General features: G+C 39.8%; 1 protein-coding gene and 1 pseudogene across 11 annotated transcripts in view; one reads left to right on the top strand and one right to left on the bottom strand.

Moving 5' to 3' along the window:
- The window catches only part of FYB1 (FYN binding protein 1), a 169,633-nt gene that overhangs the window by 53,412 nt on the left and 93,606 nt on the right, over positions 1-22,615 (top strand). For 5 of the 11 annotated variants that reach the window (XM_017505896.2, XM_017505897.2, XM_037730441.1 and 2 more), the window contains one exon: positions 15,618-16,779. In XM_017505896.2, the coding sequence (XP_017361385.1) occupies positions 15,618-16,779 (1,162 nt within the window). Of the gene's footprint in view, positions 1-8,790; positions 9,723-11,275; positions 11,281-14,726; positions 14,883-15,617; positions 16,780-22,615 lie in introns of those variants that run through there. The other 6 variants (XM_017505894.2, XM_017505900.1, XM_037730438.1 and 3 more) reach the window with 3 other exon arrangements.
- Positions 18,203-18,321, bottom strand: LOC119467879 (annotated as a pseudogene).

Raw genomic sequence — 22,615 nt, 5'->3', positions numbered from 1 at the left:
TGTGACTGTTTCTTAAGAGTAAGCTGCTGTAGAAGCTGGTACCCCACAGGTCAGGCAGCATAGCGCAGTGGAAAGCTCAGAGGATGGGCAAGGGAGAGACGAGATGTTAGCCCAGCTGTATGACCTTAGACCCCTTACCAGGTTTCTTTTCCGTAAAATGAAGGACCTTGGTTCGCTGATGTTTATTGTTTTTTTCTTTTTCTTTTTTAAATTTCTCAATTGTTGTGATTCTAAGCCTTTCACAGGCTTCCAACTGAAATTGTTCTATTTTTAAGGCCCATTGGTGTCTCCTTTCTTTTTACCAAAGCCCAGGGCCAAGCATGTCCCAGGTATTAATTATGTGGTTGCTGACTGATAAGAAGTGATTGCTAGAATGGTCTCTATTGGCCACTAGGAATAAACCAAGAATATCTTTGGGCAGGAATGAAAATCCAGTGGGAAGCTCTGGACATCAAGGAATATTTCCCTATCAGAAACTAGTCTGGGGTTTCTCTGATAAATTTGGAAAGCTCAGTGCTTATTTTCCTGCCTCTACTAACCAGCCTCTTTAAACAGACAAGAAACCAGGAAAGCCATTTAGCTCTATAAAGTCAATACATACTTCACTAGTCATGTGGCTGCAGCCTGTGCCATGTGAGTTGGCCAGAGCAGTAAATGACTTTGCTTCTAAGTGCAGGTAAAATGCCACCAAAGCTCACCTGCTGCCTGTGACTAATCCCAATTCAGTCTTTCCAAGCCAGGGATAATCCCAGCTGGGATGTCACCTCTGATACAGCAACAAATGGTGGTGCAGCAAAAACTAATCATGGAACAATTTTTCTTTCCTTCTTCCTAAACTCCATCCACATAGACCCTTGGACATTTGTAGAAATCCAGCACAAACACAAGGAGGGGAACAACACACACTGGGGCCTGTTGGGAGGCAGGCGGAGGGAGAGCATCATGATAAATAGCTAATGCATGCAGAGCTTAATACCTACGTGATGGTTTAAGAGGTGTGGCAAACCGCCATGGCACGCATTTACCTGTGTAACAAACCTGCACGTGTATCCCAGAGACAACTTAAAATGTAAAAACAAACAAACAAAAGAGTGAACAAATGAGGGAGCTGCAGGAAGAATTTTAGCTATATACATACCACTATTTTTATATTAGAGATTTCTAATATATGTGAATATAAATATACACAATATTAAAAATTGTATTACACACACGATAAAGGTAATTTGGGAGCTTTGTAAGGGTGTGTATTATTTTCCTGTGGCTTCTATAACAAAGTACCACAAACTAGGCAACTTACAGCAACAGAAATCTCTTCTCCTTCAGTTTTGGAGGCCAGAAGTCCAAACTCAAGGTGTCAGCAGAACCCTGCTCCCGTGAAGGCTCTAGGGGAGGATTCATTCCTGGCCTCTTCCAGCTTCGGATGGCTCCAGGGATTCCATGGCTTGTGGCTGCATCACTAAAACCTCTCTTTTGTGAAATGGCCCTTCCCTCTTCTGTTGCCTTCTCTTCTTCTGTATCTTGTAGGGACACTTGTCATTGGATGTAGTGTTACCTAGATAACCCAGAATGAGTCCATGGCATGATCCTTACTTACACCTACAAAGACCCTTTTTCCGGATAAAATCACATTCACAGGTTCTGATACATGGGCATGTCTTTTTGACATATATATGGGCAAAATTTATGGACAAGCAACCAACATCTGCACTCTAATCCTGTTCACTCATGCTAAATCAGGATACCACCTCCAAAAGGTGCCCCAGGCCTTGCCACTGAATTTCTGCCACTCTTCTGGTAGTAATTGATCAATAAAGATGTGAGGATCAGAGTAAGACAGATCCAGGATCCCACTGGTTTTTAATAATGTTTGCCTCTGAATACACCACAGGATGCCACATTCTCCTCCTTGCACCCCTGGCTGGCTGGGCTGGCGAGTCCCCCTAGAGATCCCTGAGAGGAGCACAGCAGGATGGGTTGGGCCACACAGCAAGCGATGCTTTAAAAAAAAGTCCCCCAGGGTCATCCTACCACACAATGTGCTTCTCGTCATTTCTCCAACGTCATCTCAAGGAAAACCATTCAAAATACTTTTATTTACCCTATCAGTCAAAAAAAAAAACCTAGACAGTGAGAATTGTGCTTATATTTCTCAAATGGATTTTTTATGTTTTATTCATATTAGATGTTTGACATTGATCCACTGTTACATTTAATTTAAATATATAATTTTTCAAATACTGTTTTTTAACATTCTTACTGAATTGTTTATTGTGGCAAAATATATATAATGTAAAATGTGCCATTACATTCATTATAAGGGTAAAATGTGGCATTACATACATTCACATTGTTGTGAAAACATTGCCACTATCGATTCCAGGAACTTTTTCATCTTCCCCAACTGTAACTCTATGTCCATTAAACTCTAATTGCGTATTCCCTCCTCCTCCCAGCCCCTGGCAACAGCATTCTATTTTCTGTGTTTATGAATTTGACTACTCTAGGTACCTCATATAAGTGAAATCACAATATTGTTTTTCGGTGTTTTTTATTTATTTTTTGTTTTTGTTTTTGACACAAGAGTCTTGCTCTGTTGTTCAGGCTGGAGTGAAGTGGCACGATCTCAGCTCACTGCAACCTTTGCCTCCCAGGTTCAGGAGATTCTCCTGCCTCAGCCTGCCAGGTAGCCTGGGATTACAGGCACGCATCACCACATGGGGCTAATTTTTGTATTTTTAGTAGAGACGGGGTTTCATCATGTTGGCCAGGCTGGTCTCGAACTCCTGATCTCAAGTGATCCACCGCCTCGATCTCCCAAAGTGCTGGGATTACAGGCAGAGGCCACGGCACCTGGCCAATACTTGTTGTTTCGTGACTGGCTTATTTCATTTAGTGTAATATCTTCAAGCTTTCTCCATGTTATAGCATATGTCAGAATTTCCTTCCTCTTTAAGACTGAATAACATTCCATTGTATTACAAACCTCATTTTGTTTATCCATCTATCCATCAACAGACACTTGGGTTGCTTTCACCTTTCGGTATTATAAATTATGCTACTATCAACATGAATCTACACATATCTGCTCAAGGCTCTGCTTTCAGTTCTTTTGGGTATATACCTGGAAGTGGAACTGTTGGATCATATGGTAATTCTATGCTTAATTTTTTGAAGAACCACCATGCTGTTTTCTATAGCAGCTGTATTATTTTACATTCCCACCAGCAGTGCACCAGCATTCAATTTCCCCAAATCTTGTCCAACATTTGTTATTTTCTGCTTTCATTGTCTTTCTCATGTAGTTACTAGTTAGAGTTTAAGTTCTCATACTCAAAACTTTGTTTTTGTTTTCCTTTAAACTCTATTCTTATTTCTTATTCTAATCCAAAATGTTTTCCAACTAACTCTAGCAATTGACCTCCTGCCCAAGAATCCCTCGTCACTGCAAGGGATGTGACATTTGTGCTACTTATGTTGTGATCCTGGCAGATCTAAGATGAGCAAGGAGACAGAGCAAGACGTAGGGTTTCTAGGGCTCAAGGACAAAACAGCCCGATTGACTTTCACCATCATGGGGAATCTAAAAAGGGGAAACAGCTAAGAGAAGACAAACAATTCCATATGTTTTAAAAGACACCTAGTCTCTGTGTGTGTGTTGGTATGGGGGTGGGGTGTTTAGGTAGATGACTATATTAGGGCTTTTTAAGCCCAACCCTGCTTCCAAACAGCTGCCCCTTAGAGTTGGTTACACGAACCATCTACTGGTAGTGTAGAGTCTCAGGACATCATTCTGGTTCATTCATAGTCTGCCTGAGATGGTGCTAATTGTTCATTTGGCTGCAGCTTCAAACTTGTTACCAGAGGGTGGTTGAAAAGGGGCATAAACAGATACTACAGGAGAAAGAAGTTATAATTTGGGAAGTTCCATGGCAAAAGTCAGATTGATAAGAATGCATTTATATATAATAACTTCTGTCTGAATAAAAAAGTGAAAGAAGTGTTAACGTCTTTGGTTAGTTCAAAGAACAACAAAAAAATGAAACACAACAAAACCCTTTCCTGTGCTGTGCTTTTCTAAATACTAAATGATTTTCAAAAGAATGAAAGTACCACAAAGAGAGTCATCTATTATTTCTAGATAGATTTTTCTTTTAATTAAAAATTTAAATCAAAATGAGATACTACTTCACATCCATTTACATAGTTTTCAATTCTTTCGGGTATATACCTGGAAGTGGAATTGTTGGATCATATGATCATATGGTAATTCTACGTTTAATTTTTTGAAGAACCACCATACTGCTTTCTACAGCAGCTGTATTATTTTACATTCCCACCAGCAGTGCACCAGAGTTCAATTTCCCCAAATCCTGTCCAACACTTGTTATTTTCTGCTTTTTAAAAAAATTATAGCCATGTAAATGGATGTGAAGTAGTATTTTTCTAAAAGCCATTCAGTATTTTCTAAAAACCATCCTGAGACTCTACACTACCAGTAGATGGTTCGTGTAACCAACTCTAAGGGGCAGCTGTTTGGAAGCAGGGTTGGGCTTAAAAAGCCCTAATATAGTCATCTACCTAAACACCCCACCCCCATACCAACACACACACAGATACTAGACGTCTTTTAAAACATATGGAATTGTTTGTCTTCTCTTAGCTGTTTCCCCTTTTTAGACTCCCCATGATGTTGCAAAGTCAATCGGGCTGTTTTGTCCTTGAGCCCTAGAAACCCTATGTCTTGCTCTGTCTCCTTGCTCATCTTAGATCTGCCAGGATCATAACATAAGTAGGACAAACATTGTCACATCCCTTGCAGTGATGAGGGATTCTTGGGCAGGGGGTCAATTGCTAGAGTTAGTTGAAAGCATTTTGTATTAGAATAAGAAACTGCCAAAGTTTTGAGTATGAGAACTTAAACTCTAACTAGTAACTACATGAGAAAGACAATGAAAGTCATGGTTCCTATGGCATATAGGGTGAGCACAGAATTTAGAATCAGGCCCTAGGTTTGGTTCTCATCCTACCACTTGCTATAGCTTAGGTGACTCAGTTTATGCTTATATATTAACAACACTAAGAACTAACCAGGCTTTGGGAGGATTAAATGAGATAAGTGAAATTTTATTTTAACGTGTGATTATTAGTTTAATAATGAAATTAGGCATAGGTATAAACTATTAAACTCTAGAATTTTTTTATAATTATATGAGTATACGTAGAGTTTGGGGTTTTTTTTGGCAGCGGGTGTGTAAAGGTGATTTGTTCGCCAAGAAAAGTGATTTTAGTAAAGCACGTATGTTAATCTAGATCATGGCAAAGTACCACACACTAGATTTAGCACATAGGCAAGGAGTCTCTAGAACACTCAGAAGAAAATGAATTAATTCATGAATGAATGGACAAGTGAGAGCCCAGAGCAGCTGAAGCAATGAAATGCTTTGGAAAGAGAAGCATGCCTGGGAAAAGAGAGTGGCTGGGTGCTAAGGGAAGAATGAACACATGGAAAACTTGAAATTGAAAATATAATTTTAACAAGAGAAAGTGCAACCCAAAGTGAAGACTGCCATGATGACCAAGGTGAGAGAAGATGCTCATCTCATGGCAGAGTCTTGTAACTGTGCAGTTATCAGACAAAGTGAGTTAAGAGGTATGAGATGCTTATATTATTTAATCTCGATTACTAAACACTGACTGCATTTTCTTCAAAGCTCAAAAGGAGAAGAAATGGAATGGGAACAACAGGGAGCGTTAGAGTGGAGGGATGATATTCACACTGTCATAGTCTGTAGAGTGAGGTTTCAAAATATTATCCATTTCTCTCTGTGGAATCTTCCATAGCCTTCCATTTCTAATGTATAGATTTGACTTTCCTCAAATCAAACTCTGGATCTGTAGTGACTAGAAGCTGCTACCTCTTTTTTTTTTTTTGAGACAAGGCTATGCTGTCACCCAAGCTAGAGTACAGTGGTGCATTCGTGGCTCACTGCAGCCTTGACTTCCTGAGCTCAAGCAATCCTCCCACCTCAATCTCCAAAGTAGCTAGGACCGCAGGTATGCACCACTGTGCCTGGCTAATTTGCATATTCTTTTGTAGAAATGAGGCCTTGCTTTGTTGGCTGGCCTCAAACTCCTGGCCTCAAGCAATCCTCCTGCCTCAGCCTCCCCAAGTGCTGAGATTATAGGCCTGAGCCACCCATGGTACACAGCTGCTGCCACCTGTCTTGGTTAGCTCATTGAGTTCTTCCTCTTCTTAGCAGTTTTCACACAGATCTTTCCACATGCTGGGAAGGAAGTCCCTAGAAAACCCCACAGATAGCCTCATCCCTTCCCCCCAACTTCACTCCATGTAGACAATAAGCTTTCAGTTTCTAACTTCAGGTTAAGTGTAGAAAAGCAATGTACTGCCCAGGAGCATGTGTCTCTGTGTGTCTGTATTTTTGCGTTTGTTGGGAGTGACACAAAGGCTGACAAAAAAAAAGGAAGTATAGCATTTCTATTTTTCCTTTGTCAAACAGTATCTTTCCCAGACATCAAGGATTTTTATTTCAGACTTCAAATGTCCTTAGCAAAATAAAGTTTTGTTAGTGGATACATGAAAATAGAATAACCATAAGAAATAGTAGTTGAAATTTAGGTCTGTTTGAGGTTGGAGGAACAGAAAAAAATGAAAGAACTTATATTGTATCGTGAAATGTACATTAACTATTATCCTAAGAACGAAGTAAGCCACTAATAAGAATCTATGAAAATATTTTTCAATCATCTACAAGTTCATTAGTCAAAATGTAAACTCCTGAAACACTTATATATATATTTTTTTGAGATGGAGTCTTTCTCTGTCGCCCAGGCTGGAGTGCAATGGGGCAATCTCGGCTCACTGCAAACTCCACCTCCCGGGTTCAAGCAATTCTTCTGCCTCAGCTTCCTGAGTAGCTGGGATTACAGGCACCCACCACTGCACCTAGCTAATTTTTTTTTTTGTATTTTTAGTAGAGGTGGGGTTTCACCATCTTGGCCAGGCTGGTCTCAAATTCCTGATCTCGTGATTCACCTGCCTTGGCCTTCCAAAGTGCTGGGATTATAGGCAAGGGCCACCGCACCCAGCCCTGAAACACTATTTTCTAATTTGGTATTTTCAGTTCATGCAGCTGAGTGAATCACCTTAAACAAATGTAAGTTAAATTTGCCATAAAAATTATAAAATAGAATAAGAAAAATAAGTGGTTTTAGGACCATTTGTCATTCTATACTATCTACATACATCTCACCCTATATTCTCCACATCCTATTGCCATTCCATCCTCAAGAACTCAAAAATGTATAGTAAAACAAACCCCAGAAACATGTAGAAAGTCATATATATTTATGTGTATATATTTATATTACAGACAGACTCTCGCTATGTTGCTCAGACTGAACTCAAACCCTGGGCTCAAGCAATCCTCCCACCATCATGCCTGGCTAGAAAGTTGTATTTAACTTTCTTATCCATTTATGTTTAAGCCCTCAGAGGCCATGGCAAAGTCAAAACTATTTGCACAGGAGTGATTTTGTAGGATAACCAGGAAGAGAAGGTTGAAGGTCCGAATTTGTAGAATGATGGTGACTGTCAAGTTCCTGGTTCTAAAAACAGGGGGTACACAAAAATCCAAGTGATGCTCATGCCTTATACAGAATATAAGGCACCAGCATTTGGAAGGTGGGCCATCACCATCAAAGCTTTACTACTTGCTAGGCTATCTTGCTTCCTCTACTCTAATTCACTCTAGAGGAGAGAACATGGTAGAAACAAGAGAAGGGCCCAGATCATCAGTGCTCGGAATAACACCAGACCAGGAGATACTGCACAGTGACATTTGCAGAGGTTTTCTGCGAGGGGACCTGGCAGGGCACACACACCACCCAGAAAGGCCCCATTTAATTCAGGTGTTTTCTTCCACATGACACCTTACAAGTCAAGGCTATAGCAGACAGGGCATCGCTGGCTGTCGGGGTTGTGGCAGTTCCATCTCCACCTTCACAAGTTATAGAAAAACATACAGGGGTTGTCACAATCAGGGCTACCACCCCTGCTTCCGCCACCAGCTCCTCCTACCCATGCCCTCACTCAAAGCCTGCAGCAGCGGGCTCCTGCCCCAAGCACTTAATTTGCGGCGAGAGTCAAGTTCCCACATCCTGTTGAAGAGGGGCCTGGTGCTCTCTCCAGCCTCAGAGGCTCAGCCGACTGGAATCCATCACAGCCCATTTGCAATGAAATAGATATTCTATTGTTGACTGCAGGTCAACAAAGGAGCTAAGAAAATCATTTCCTCCACTCCCATCTGTATGATCAATCAAAGTGAAATTTAAGTAAACTCAGTCCATCAGCCAGTATGTTCAATGCATATTATGGAAAGAGATGTGCCAGGATCAGGGGTGTGTTTGTTTGTTTGCCGGGAAGGGAACTGCTATTGAGGAGGGAAAATAAAGCCAGGTCCCTGCTTTTACATCTCCTTGGGGAAACAGAGAACACACATGTAAAATATAATTCACTAAGAATCTAAATAGGCCAGGTGAAGTGGTTCATACCTGTAATCCCAGCACTTTGGGCGGCCGAGGTGGGTAGATCACCTGAGTTCCGGAGTTCAAAACCAGCCTGGCCAACATGGTAAGACCCTGTCTCTACTAAAAATACAAAAATTAGCCAGGCATGGTAGTGCGAGCCTGTAGTCCCAGCTGCTTGAAGGCTGAGACACGAGAATCGCTTGAACCCAGGAAGCGGAGGTTGCAGTCAGCCAAGATCGCGTCACTGCACTCCAGCCTGGGTGGTAGATGGAGGCTCCGTCTCAAAAAAAAAAAGACAACCAGAAACTAAGAACCTAAATATTTAAACAGTGTTAATGGAAATGAAAAGATCACTACGGTTCTATTACCTATAATGGAACTTGCTATCTACCATGCTTGTGAAGGCTGTCATCAGAAGTACTGTATTTTCAGCCAGCTACTATTAACTCTAAAGTTGGAGTAGTTTTTAAATGTCATTTCTAATAGTAAAGAGTTTTGTGAAAGTTTATTTTCAGCTTAAAACCATCCCCCTTTTCAGGTTTACTGGGTAGGACAGATCAAGTCTCTTTAAAGAGAAGAGACTGTGTGTGTGTGTGTGTGTGTGTGTGTGTGTGCGCGCGCGCGTGTACGCATTCTGTGTGTGTTGTGTGTGACGAGAAGGGGTGGAGGGCTTGGTCATGGTGGACATATGTGTTATTGTCTTTAATCTAGGCAATGCAAACCAGTAATGCTGAATCCTATTGCTCTATAAAAATTTGAATTGCTTGAATCTGTTACAAATTTTTGCCAGTGTGCTTCCTGCTTCAAGGATGGTAAGTTTCTCCAGCTTAGGGGAGAACATTCTATCTCCTCAGTCTTTTTGTTATGCCTTCTGGTCAGGTCTTGACAGAACAGGTCCTAAGTTGGAGCAACAAAAGGCATCACCCCTGCAGACGATGGGCCTCCTACCCAGCGCACCATCTTCACCCGCCCTGGCTACAATCTCTGAAGCCTTATGTAGGACGAGGGCTGGCTTCCTGGAACCTTTTCTCCTGTACTCATGAGCCCCCTCATAGCATCTTGTTGTCCTCTGATGTCATTGTACTGGGGTCCTATTATGGGTAACCATGCAGTGGCAGAAACAAATTTTGTTCCATAAGAAGAACCAGCAGTTGAGACCGAATAAGTCACAGGTAACAAATGACTTTATCTCAACATAAAAACAAAGAAACTCCACATATGGTAAAAATTTATCAAAGACTTTTTGAAAAACTGATTTGGGTAAACTGTTGTTATTCATTTACTGCCTCCCTCATGATTAGAAGCATTACATGCAATCAAGTGAAGTCATTTTACTCCCTTTTTTGATGGGCTTTATACAGGGAATAGTAACAGCAGACACAGCAGTGATTCATTCTCCTCTTGCTTTAATTGCAAAAGCGATGCAAACACATGTTACGGAGGTAAAATCTGGCTTCAAATTCATTTTAAATTCATTAGTTACTGATGATTTATGGAACTGTTATTTCTTTTGTATTTTAAAGAACATTCTAACGATGAGACTTTCAAAGGTGGATAACTTTAAAAACCATTGCTGGTAGTGGCCTTTTTACATCATTTAGTTTCTGTACAGTTATTTGTAGGTTTTAGTGTGTAGTCTCTGGTTAAAAAAAAAAATTAAAGGCAGACTTTCTGATAAGGTAATTTCAGTAATTCAAGAGCAATAGAATTAGCTCAGGGTTTCTCAGCCTTGGCACTATCCGCATTTGGGGCTGATAATTCTTTCTTGTGGGAGGCTCTCCTGCAGGACAGGATGTGCAGCATCCCTGGTCTCCACCCACCAGCTGCTGGTGGAACGGCCCCAACCCCTTCTCTGGTTGGTCATTTTAGTCAAAAATGCTTCCAGGCATTGACAAACATCCCCTGGGGGGAAAATTGCCCCCCGTTAAGAACCACTAGATTAGCATAATATCCAAGAAATATTTTAAAGCATGAGTAATATAACAATAAAACTAAAACAAAACAAAATCCTGTTCCCAATAATAGAGATAATATATTTTTAGCTTTCTGCATGAAACTATGTAAATGAACTGCCTACAAAGGGGACTATTTTCTTTCTAGAACAGAAAGATGGGATGCCTATCCTTCATTCCATCTCAGACTTTGTTTGACTATGTACTTGGTTCATTACTTTTATGTAGATTGCTAAAACTGAAAATGATTTTCTGAAAACTAGGTTTGTTAACTGGAAATCCGGAGGATGTAACAACAGCATTTTTATTAACAGACATTTTCCCAAGGTCTGTGGCAAATGTAGAAGTTTGTACCATTGAAGCTATATAATTCTGAGGAAAAGCAAAATATATGGGGGCTAACAGAAATTAATTTCTATAAGAGGTTTTCTACTATTATATCTGTGTTTGTGAGCAACGTTTGTGAGTAGCCTGGACTAAGCATTATATAGATACATAGCAGGTGGAAATAATAACAAATTTCTTCGAATGGCTTTGGAAAAGAAATTGCAAATGAAATTTTTGTTTTACTAAAATATCATAAACTCTGATGTCTTCCAGATTGTGAAATACCTCCTCTGATGAATAAGTAGAAGCCCAATCTTGATATCATTAAGAGTTAAAAAGGTTCTGCAAATAACATCCACCAATATGGTCCAACTGGCAAGGGAAGAAAGTGGGGTTAATATTGAAAATATTTAACAACTGGAATTGGCATGTGTACCAAACAATCCAAATGGTTGCTGATCATACATCCAGCTTACCTGACGTATATCTACTGAATATCAGCCCTTGGAGAAAGCAAGATGCAGAGTAGATGTTCCCATTTGTGTGAAAAGCGAGAGAAGGAAGGATGTATGCATGTGAATAAGTGTGTGTTTATGCTTGCATATGCATTGGTTAGCAACATACATAGGAAACTAGTGACAGTGATTGCCTCTAAAGAGAACTAGGGAAGGTCACCATGTAGTTTATTCTTTAAGGAAGATCAGTTCTGAGATTAAAAAGGAACATTGCTAAACATTATTCCAGAAAAACAGGTATAAACTCATACTGTACTGGTAAATCAGGTTGTCAGCCTATTCTAGAACTGGGGAACTAAGTTAAGGAGTTGTAGAAGGCTTCCTTTTCACTCTATCGCCCAAGAATATATTACCCCTACCCTTTTTTAATTAAAAAAAAAAAAAATAAAGTACTAGAGAATTGAAAAGATATTCAATCTACAATGAAATCAGAATGAGAGAATGTCCATTTCGAAAATCATTTTTGCTTTTTCTATCATGATTAAAGAAAAAATCTACCTATTATTGTTACTATTAAGGGTGAGTCTGGGTGTTAGAAATCGCATCTACTAAATGTATTAAACAGCCTCTAAAGCTAAGAAACCAATATTAGTGATTAGATAGTTGCAGAGTTCAGGCTACTGATTTGCCAGACATATCAGTGGCTAAGGGGCTCTAAGATGTCCTGCATAATAACTTGTTGCTCCTTCTTTCCCTGTTTTTCAGCATCCAGTGAAAAGTCTCACAGTGTAGGTAAACCAAACTTAAATATCACAACTCTACTATGTTATTCAGAAGTATGTTAGTTCTAGCTACTTTAATTTAAAATTAGGACATAACATTAATGATTGTAACTTCAGAATTTGGTCACCTAGAGAAAATAATGTTTTGTGACTATTGAATTAGAAAAACAGAGATGGCAGATAATTATTAGATAGATATTACATGCAATTCTTATCTAAGAACTTTACATGCATTTGCCCGTTTAATCCTTATTTTAAAACAAAAACCCTGTGAGCTATAGGTACTGTTATTATTCTCACTTTAAAGATGAAGAAAAGTGAGCCTCAGAGAAGTACCTTGCTAGATCACGTGGTTAGTAAAGAGGCAAAGTCAAGGTTTGAACTCAAGTTCTAACCCCAGAGCCTGTGCTATTCACTTTGACATTGCACTGCCTCCTGGGTCTGGGTTGGCAGCTGAGGGACTTATGTTCCAATCCAAATCTACCACTTTCATATTTTCTAAACCAAAACCAGAACATTGAGTTTGAATGGGGGTTAGGGTATTTCATGGGTTTTCCCCCATGAAATCCAAGACATCAAGTTGTCACATAAGCAGGATACCACTTAAAACTCTTGCTTTCCATTTCCTCACCAATGCAGCGAGAGAAGGGACTAGAGAATGTCTAACGTTTCACTTGATTTATAAAAATCAGAAATCCTCCTGTGTGCCAGGTACTCTTTAAAGTGCTTTACACATAGGAAGTTGCTTAATTTTCCTAACAGCCCTATGACTAGACATTATCATTCCCATTAGGGAAGTGAGAAAACTAAACCCAAAGAATTTTGATGTCTTTTATCCAAGGTTAAATAGCTAGTAAGATTCAAACCCACGCTGCCTGGCTCCCAAGTCTGTATGCTTAGTCACGCTGCTATGCAGCCTCTTGTTTTAAACCTACAGTATACATTATATGATACGGAATTAAGTCTAGAATAAAAGACATCTTCCACAGAGACAGACTTCCTTCCAGATAGGGGGCAAATTTTGGTTATTAATTCTGCCATTTTGTTTCTTGTACTGGCATTTGGGGTCCTCTGCAACTCTGATCTCCCTGAAGGTTCAGGGAAGAACCCATTCTTTCCTATTCCCTCCCCCAGCACCCAAATTCTCCCTTATTCTGCTGTCTTCCTGCCTCTTGCCTTCGGGGATTGTTTGAGGATTGGAGAAAATCAGCGGTGGTAGATAAGTGGCAAAGGAGCCAGCCATGGTGGCTCACACCTGTAATCCCAGCACTTTGGGAGGCTGAGGCTGGCAGATCACCTAAGGTTGGGAGTTTGAGACCAGCCTGACCAACATGGAGAAACCCCGTCTCTACTAACAATACAAAAAAATTAGCCAGGCGTGATGGTGCATGCCTGTAATCCCAGCTACTCGGGAGGCTGAGGCAGGGGAATCACTGGAACCCAGGAGGTGGAGGTTGCAGTGAGCCGAGATCGTGCCATTGCACTCCAGCCTGAGCAACAAGAGCGAGACTCTGTCAAAAAAAAAAAAAAAAAAAGAAAGAAAGAAAGAAAGAAAAGTGGCAAAGGGAGGAAAGGTAGAAAACAAGGGGTTTCCAACAACTCAGATAAGGGAGGTAAATTAAATGTACAAAATTCAAGCTGGAAATTGCTGCTTTTGTTAGTTTTTCTGCTCCTGTCTAAGCCCCTCACCTCCCACCCTGCAAATACACACGCCCTATAGTTTGGTATTGAGAAAAACTCTTGCTGAGGGCACCATTTCTTGTAAAATCACTATGCACAGTATTCACCTGAGTGCCTGCCCTCATTCCCCAAGCATATATTAGAACCCTGAGGGAGCCAGGCCCTGGTCTAGGTGATGCAGGAATACAAAAAGAAATGAGACAGTTTCTGAGCTTCTGAGCCCCAGGCACACCCGAGTTTCCCTGCCTGTGCTCCCTGTTCCTAGAACTGTTAGGTAGCATATTCAAGGCATTTCCATATTGTACACCAGACAGGCATTTTACAAATTCCATGTCTAAGGGACATGACAATTCTGGCAGATATGTCTTATCTCCATTATGTAGATTATACAACTAAGGCCCCACAGATGAACTAGGATTTAAACCCAGTTCTCATGCTCTGGCCATGCCATCCTCCTGTAGTTCCAGCCTCACTTTCCTTTCTTGTGAAATGGAGTTAAATAACAACATTCGTTTAGAACTACTGTAAGAATGAGATGGGATAATATAAAACTAAGCACATGTATTTACTCCCCACTAAATGGTAGTTCTCATCATTCTAAGCGGAAATAACATAGGGGCTTGTGGAAGCACCTGAAGTATGCATGAGTCAGGAGGTGGAGGCAGCCTTTGCAGCAGAAGGAATCTGGTTTTCCACCTTGAAAGATGAAATGTGCCTGGGTATGGGGCAATGAAAGGTAGCAGGTGAGAAGTAGAAAACACGTTATGCACGAATTTTAAAGCATGAAGAGGGAAGTTGTCATGGCCCCATGGTTAACTTCAGTGATTTTAAGCCTCCAATTTTCAAATATTTCTAAAAGAACTAGAAATTTTAAACTCTTTGCTTTCAAGACAAAGAGCAAACACACCATTAATTTTCCCAGGTAAATACAGAGAATGGTGAATGCCTATTATCTTTGCTAAGTAATACCTTAATTCTAGACAAGCAGGGGAGACCCAGTAGAAGGACCTCTAAGAAAAAAGGATGACGGTGGAAAGAAAGGTCTGGAAATGAGACTGACAGCCCATCCTTATTACTTCTTCCTTCTCTTCCTGTGTGCCTCCAGACAATGGCCTCTAAACAGAACAATTCTGAAAGTGAGTACACTTCACCTGCTAGTATAGATACAGGTGAATCATTAGTTCTATATAATTACAAATAAGTAGAAAAGCCATTTTATCACTTACTTATAAAAATGAGTGAGGATTTTCCACCACCGCTCCCTGTTAGGAAATAGAACTTAAATGTGGATAGAAGCAAAAAAAAAAAAAAAAGAAAAGAAACTTGCAAACCACAGAGATATATGTTAAACACAGCCATGCTGTGTAAAGCACACAGCCTCAATTTACAGAACTTACTTTCATTTTTTAAATGTAGTTTCTACTTAAGAATCTCAATTATAAAATATTGAAGAAGTCTTCTTTTAGTCACTTCCATATTTTTTCAAGTGAAACTTTAAAAGGTAAATAATTTAAGGTTGTTGACCAAAAAAAAAAGAAAAAAAACTAAAGTAAATAATGCCAGGTTAGAGTAAATCCAACATGAGAGCTAGAGAAACAGTGAGAAGAAAGAAAAGATTGTTCCTTAAGCAAAAATAAGCAAGTCAGTCTGAGGTGACCAAAAGAAAAAGTATACGCACAAGCAGAGCCCTTCCCTTTCAAGAAACTCTCACAACTTATTTTACCAGAAAGGAAGATAAATGTTACAATATCTTGCTAACCAATCAGCAACGTTGCAAGCCTCAAACCAGGAAGCTCTTTAAGGTGTAGTATTTTAAACTGTGCGAGTAAGACTTCTGTCTCTCAGCTAGTTTTTGTTCCCTATGTTTGTAGGATGGAAAAGCAGATGTGAAGTCCCTCATGGCGAAATTTAACACAGGGGGCAACCCGACAGAGGAGGTCTCAGTCAATAGCCGACCCTTCAGAGTCACAGGGCCAAACTCATCTTCAGGAATACAAACAAGAAAGAACTTATTCAACAACCAAGGAAATGCCAGCCCTCCTGCAGGACCCAGCAACGTACCTAAGTTTGGGTCCCCAAAGCCACCTGTGGCAGTCAAACCTTCTTCTGAGGAAAAGCCTGACAAGGAACCCAAGCCCCCGTTTCTAAAGCCCACTGGAGCGGGCCCAAGATTTGGAACACCAGCCAACTCAACCACCAGAGACGCCGAGGCGAAAGTGGGATTTCTGAAACCTGTAGGCCCTAAGCCTATCAACTTGCCCAAAGACGATTCCAAACCTGCGTTTCCCTGGCCTCCTGGGAACAAGCCATTACTTCACAGTGTAAACCAAGACCATGACCTAAAGCCACCAGGCCCGAAAACTGGGCCTACTCCTCCAACTCCGGAAAGTGAACAGAAGCCAGCGTTTCCCAAATTGGCTGGGGTTAAAGGGAAATTTATGTCAGCATCACCAGATCTGGAACCCAAGCCTCTCTTCCCCAAACCTGCCTTTGGCCAGAAGCCACACCTAAGCACCGAGGACTCCCATGAAGACGAAAGCCCCGCAAAGAATGTGTCTCCATCAAAAGGGGCCCCAGCTCCCCTGGGAGTCAGGTCCAAAAGCGGCCCTTTAAAACCAACAAGGGAAGACCCAGAAAATAAAGACCATGCAGGGGAGATTTCAAGTTCGCCCTTCCCCGGAGTGGTTTTGAAACCTGCTGCGAGCAGAGGAGCCCCAGGCCTCTCCAGAAATGGTGAAGAAAAAAAGGAAGATAGGAAGATAGATGCTGCTAAGAACATCTTCCTGAGCAAAATCAATCAGGAAGAGTCCGCCTCAGGGGCTCCTCCTGCCAGGCTCCCTAAGGCCCCTTCTAAGCTGACAGTCGGGGGGCCATGGGGCCAAAGTCAGGAAAAGGAAAAGGGAGACAAGAATTCAGCCACCCCAAAGCAGAAGCCATTGCCTCCCTTATTTACCTTGGGTCCACCTCCACCAAAACCCAACAGACCACCAAATGTTGACCTGACGAAATTCCACAAAACCTCTTCTGGAAACAGTGAGTTCTTTTCTCATTTGCTATTCAGTATGGTTTACTCAACAGCAGAGAATATTTTAGCTTCTGGGAAAGGTTTCGTAACAAGGGATGATTCTGTAACTGGTGCTCATATGTGTATAATGAATTTTCTTTGTCATGTTTTTTCTTTCCTGTGGGAGGTCTGGGAAAGTAGGCAGTCTTCATTCTGTGAGAAAATGCCTTGGTCAGCCGGGGTTTTGTGGGAGGAAGGGAGAAGGAATGCATCCACTTCATTGATATGTGGTTTTGCTTAATGATAACCATTGTGTTTACTTCCTTCGTTGGGTTTCATTTCTGTTGAGTGAGACTGAGGTATGTTACCCCTATTACCACAGAGGAGTTAGACAGAAAATGAGCTATCCTCTAGATTGGTGGTACCCAAAGGGAGCAATTCTGACCCCCGGGGGATATTTGGCAATGTGTGGAGGCATTTTTGATTGCCACAGCTGGGGGGTGCTACTGGCCTCTAGTGCGTAGAAGCCAGGGATGCTGTTGAACATCCTGCAATGCCCAGGACTGCCCCACAACAAAGAATTATTCAGGTCATAATGTCAGTAGTACAGAGATGGCAGGCCCTCCTTTAAGTGACTGCAAATATCCACACAATTCATCATGTTTCCTAAGCCCAATATTCAAATAAGAAAGGAACAGGACTCATGAAATGGTACTTTATGTTTCACATTTTAGCTATTTTCTATTTCTCAGTATAAAGTTTCTGAACTTTTCTGATTCATAAACTAATATATAGTTGGGAAAATGAGACAGACAAAGGCATATTTTACTCTCCTTCTGGGTAAATAGTTTAAATTTCTACCAGAGACGTCACTGCAATTCTCTGGTACTGAGTGACTGCATGAAAGAAGCTCGCACATGCCTGAGATGATTAGTATTTTAGGTAAATTATGTGCCACTGTTGTTTATTGCAAGAAGACAAGATGCCTACAAGCAACCACACTACTCTTCATCAGGTCTTTCTCCTTATAAAAGTGTGGTCTAGTTAAAGCAGTTCTAAGCCTAAAGGTCGTTTTTTGTTTTGCACAGTAGAAACATCTTGCAATATGTTATCTTCCTGAGATCAGTATTCTCCTTGTTCATAAACACCTTAGTGATCAAGTAGTCTGCTAATTCATTCACACAGAAAGCAAGTTTGGAATGACCCTATGACCATCTGTCTTCCAGAAAGGTTCATCCTTGTTTCCCATTGCATCTCCTCTTCATCTGTCATCTTGTTTCAATACTGGTTCATAATTCAGAACTGTTATTTTTGTAAGACCTTCTAGAAGGTTCCTTATTTCTCTTATTTCTTCACCTCAGATAAAAAATTAAGTATTATAACCTCCATTTTATGGCTGTGACTTCACGCCAGGGAAGGAGTTCTTTTTTTTAAAAAAACCTTCTTTTAGAAAGCCTACAACACCTGGTATTTCCAAGCAGTCTCCCATCTAAGTACTAACCAGGCCCGACCCTGCTTAGCTTCTGAGATCAGATGAGAGTGGGCGCGTTCAGGGCAGTATGGCGGTAGACAGGAGTTCTGATGTTAGGCAGAAATCCCTGGGAACTTTCTTCCATGCCCTCCATCTTTGTTTCACTCCAGCTCCTGTGTGGGTGGTGGCAGCACATGGTGGTAACACACATTGCCTGGTGTCATGCTTTTCAGTGAGTTTCCTCAAATGCTAACCAAGGCCTGTTTCTGACAATGAAGGCCTGACAAGATCTGATTGTTAGTGCAGTAAAGCTGCAAGGGACCCAGGCAGAACTGCAGGGCAGGCAGAGTTTGTCCTTGTTGTCCTTCTCCGCTCCTTTGCAACCCTCCTCCGCTCCTGAATGCCTCCCTGCTATCAGTAGCTCATGCCACAGTTCACATTTTAAATCCTATCATCAATGAAATCCCCTCAACATCTGATGCCTCAGGGTGTATTATGCTCCAAACTGTATCCTGTTCTTTCTTCATTCACCTCTTTCACAAATCAAAACTCAATCCCTCTTAATCTATACTGACCTCAATAGACACCTGGATTAAGCAATCTGATTCAGAACTTTAAATTCTCAATAATACCCCTTTAAAGCATTCACCTTTTTTTTTTTTAAGCATTTGAATTTTTTTAACTTCTAAGTAGAAATTGCAATCTGACTGAAAAAGCAGTAAGTGTAAAATGGAGTATAGTGAAGCTACCTTTAACCCTTGTCTGCCACTTTCTGGGTCTTTCCAGCCTCTGCTCCATAAAAACCACTCTTATTAATTTCTTATTTGTTCATCTGATGTTTCTTTAGGCTTACACAAGCAAATACAAACATAAATACTGCCCCCCAGCTTTTTACTCAAGAAATAGAATATTATATGCATACTCTGATCCTTGTTTTTTTAAATTCTGTATATCTTTTCACTTTTTAATAAAGAATAGCTGATCATTCTTTAGAGCTGCATAATACTTCAGTAAGTGAATGACAAGCTTAATCAATTTAATAATTTGTATTGTTTCCAAAAGTTTTCTGTTAGAAGCAATACTGCAGAAAATAAGCTGGCATATGCGTCATAAAGTAAGCATTTATTTTCTGAACACAGAGAATTTTTAAGTCGGGTCTGCTGATTCTTGATCCTGTCACTGCTGTTTTTCCTAAACAATGCTAGAAATACTAAGTAATTTAGCATTTCATTTACAAATGTTAAAATATATTAGAATGAGAAAGTACATATTCATTTTATATAACTGTGTAAGCAAGATAAAGAAGTAAATTTCTAAGTAGCAAATTTTTTTTTAATTCTGAGATTCTATAATTTATAATTCTGGAGTATATGATTGTACAAAAGCAATAAGCAAGTAGAAAATAAATAATTATTAAATAAATAATAATATACATACATACAAACATGTGACATACTGTATGTACAATCTTTAGATGAGAAAATTCTTCGTTTATTAAGTGTAAGTATCTCCCCCATTTCCCAAGTGAGTGTTGAGATGTGACATATCCAAATCCTACATCTGAGGAGAAAATCCAAGTCTTCAGATTGCCAGTTTAATACTTTCTCCACATACCATTCTGTGCCTATTTGCTGTTTATGTTTAAACCATAAGTGTATTCTTTATTTATATTGAATATATTTGCAGATACTTCTTGACTTACAATGGGGTTACATCCTGATAAATGTTCGTAAGTTGGAAATACTATAAACTGAATACACATTTAATATACCTAACCTATCAAATGTGATAGCTTAGCCTAGCCCACCTTAAACATGCTCTGAATGCTTACATTAGCCTGCAGTTGGGCAAAATCATCTCACACAAAGCCTATTTTATAATAAAGTGTTGACCATCTCATGTAATTTATTGAATACCGTAGCATGGTTTCTACTGAATGCGTATTGCTTTTGTACCATCATAAAGTCAAATAATCATTAATTTGAGCCATCATAAATAGGGCACCATGTGTATATGTATATATATTATTACAAATATGTACATATGATTTTAACTTTTTTCAAAGGACTTTCAAAATGTTTATGCCTTTTAATACTTATAATCTCCCATGAAATAGATAAAGCAGTTTTAATGAACCCATTTTAAAGCAATGTACAGAGTTTCCAGGTTATTCATTACTAATGTTATTAGTGGTACAGGGCCTAACATGAGAGTCATTGCCATGCAATGTAGACTTCAAAGTCAGTAGACCTGGGGTTTAAGCATGACTAATGTATTTACTAGCTATGTGACCTTAGCTTTACCTCTTTCAGTGCATGTCTTTCTTCATTTGAAAAATGAGTATAATACCACCTACTTCACCAGTACATTATAATGACTAAATGAGATTAGTTGTAAGTGCTTAATACAGTATTCAACATATAATAATAGCAAAATAAATCAGCACTATCTATAATTTTATTATTTTTATTAGCATTAAAATTTTGCTACCTGCCTCATCATGTTTTGATCATTTATAGTATAAAGATTATTCTAGGAATCATGAAACTGCATTTTACATACTTCTGTTTTTAATATGTAAATGCATTCATGATTTATGATGCCAAAGAGTCAAACAATGATTGTTGGAAGAGAGGTTTTCCACCAGAAGTGCATGAAAGTGCTGCCCTCAGATGCCTCCTTCCCCACAGCAAAGGTGGGTGGAAAGCAGTAGGTGGCACCCAGGTGGTACTAGGTCACAAGTGCCTCCAGATTTTGCCACCTCCTACTGACTGAGGCCAAGGGAAGGCATCTGACTCAGCCAAGCAGAGGTGGAGAGGCTGCAAAGCCAGCACTGATGGCTGTCATCCCAAGACACTGTATTAGCAAAGGCAGTTTTCGAAGGTCATTGTTTCCGGAGTGCCTTTGTTGTCCCCATTACCTGTCAACCTGGAAGAAATAAATACATTTGCCCAATGGATTTGCTGTGGATTATGATCAGCCACAGCTGCTTAGATTGGCAACTTCCAGGAAAAATGCTTCTGAGTGTGTTGCTACAAACCCTAGAATTTTTTGAGATTGGAGGAGTTTTTATGCCAACTCCAACAAAATACGCCCTAAACACATCTGGCTAGGCATGCATTTTCATATAACAGGGCTTCCAGATAAATCATTGTTGCATGGTATAATTAGAAAATGTATTTATTTGCTTGGATTAAAATGGGAAAGAAAGGGGATTATAAGCTTTAGAAAAAATGATTCTGTTACTAAATATTTATTCACTAAGCTTTAATAGATACTGACTGGATCAAAATGAAATGCCTTCCTAAGTGAATGTAGAGGCTCTAAAAAGACTATTTATTGTTGTTAGAAGTAATTATACTAGTGTTCAAGTTAACAAAAATTCATCTAATTAGTCTATATGTTTTTTAAACAAATACTGTTTTCATAGCCTTCTACCTCATTTCTTCCTTTCCAGGTTCCCATCCAATTCCTTAAACCTCTGCCCCAGAAACACCCTCCATCTTTTATCATCTTTGCCCAACATATTAACTATTAAAAATATTTATCATTTATTGAGGACTTGTTATATATCAGATACATATTACCCTGTTTATTCCTCCCAAGCCATGAAATAGGAATTCTAAGAGGAAATTAAAGCTCAGAGAAGTTGGGTAACTTGTCCAAAGGCATAACATGATGAAACAGGGTTGGGGCTGATTTCAGGTCTCTCTGATTCCATAGACTGTGTGCCCACCCACATTCTACCTCCTCATGCTGAGCTGCCTCTCTTAAAACATGGAATATCACAAGACAATGAATCAAGCATAAATGAAACCCAAAAAATCCTCATTACTCTCCTTTTGTGTGGCCTTTGGTTGAAACATATCTTTTGTTTATTGTCTGTTTTATAAATATCACCATAAACTCCATGAAGACAGAAGCCAGTCTGCTTGCCATTCTCTCATCTGGAGTACAGAAGTAATATAATTTTTTGTTAGCTTCTCAAGTTTATTCTTTCACAGAATTCTTTTAACCAGGTCAGGCATCGTGACTCATGCCTGTAATCCCAGGACTTTGGGAGGCCGAGGTGGGCACCTGAAGTCAGGAGTTCGAAACCAGCCTGGCGAACATGGCATCTCTACCAAAAATACAAAAATTAGCTGGGCGTGGTGGTGCACACCTGTAATCCCAGCTACTCAGGAGGCTGAGGCAGGAGAATCACTTGAATGCAGGAGGCAAAGGTTGCAGTGAGCCAAAATCATGCCATTAAAAAAAAAAAAGAATTCTATTTCACCAGAATTTAGTTTTTCCCAGATTTTGTTCAGTGTTAGATTTTTTTTTTTAAATGAGGAGAAATGCTTAATTGGTCATTAAAATGAATGATGAAAATTAGAAGCAAGAATTTAGATGAG

This window comes from Cebus imitator, unplaced genomic scaffold, assembly GCF_001604975.1.
Source record: "Cebus imitator isolate Cc_AM_T3 unplaced genomic scaffold, Cebus_imitator-1.0 Scaffold344, whole genome shotgun sequence".
Classification (NCBI taxonomy): Eukaryota; Metazoa; Chordata; class Mammalia; order Primates; family Cebidae; genus Cebus; species Cebus imitator.
The sequence above is the reverse complement of the archived record's forward strand: the minus strand, read 5'-3'. Positions and strand labels throughout refer to the sequence as shown.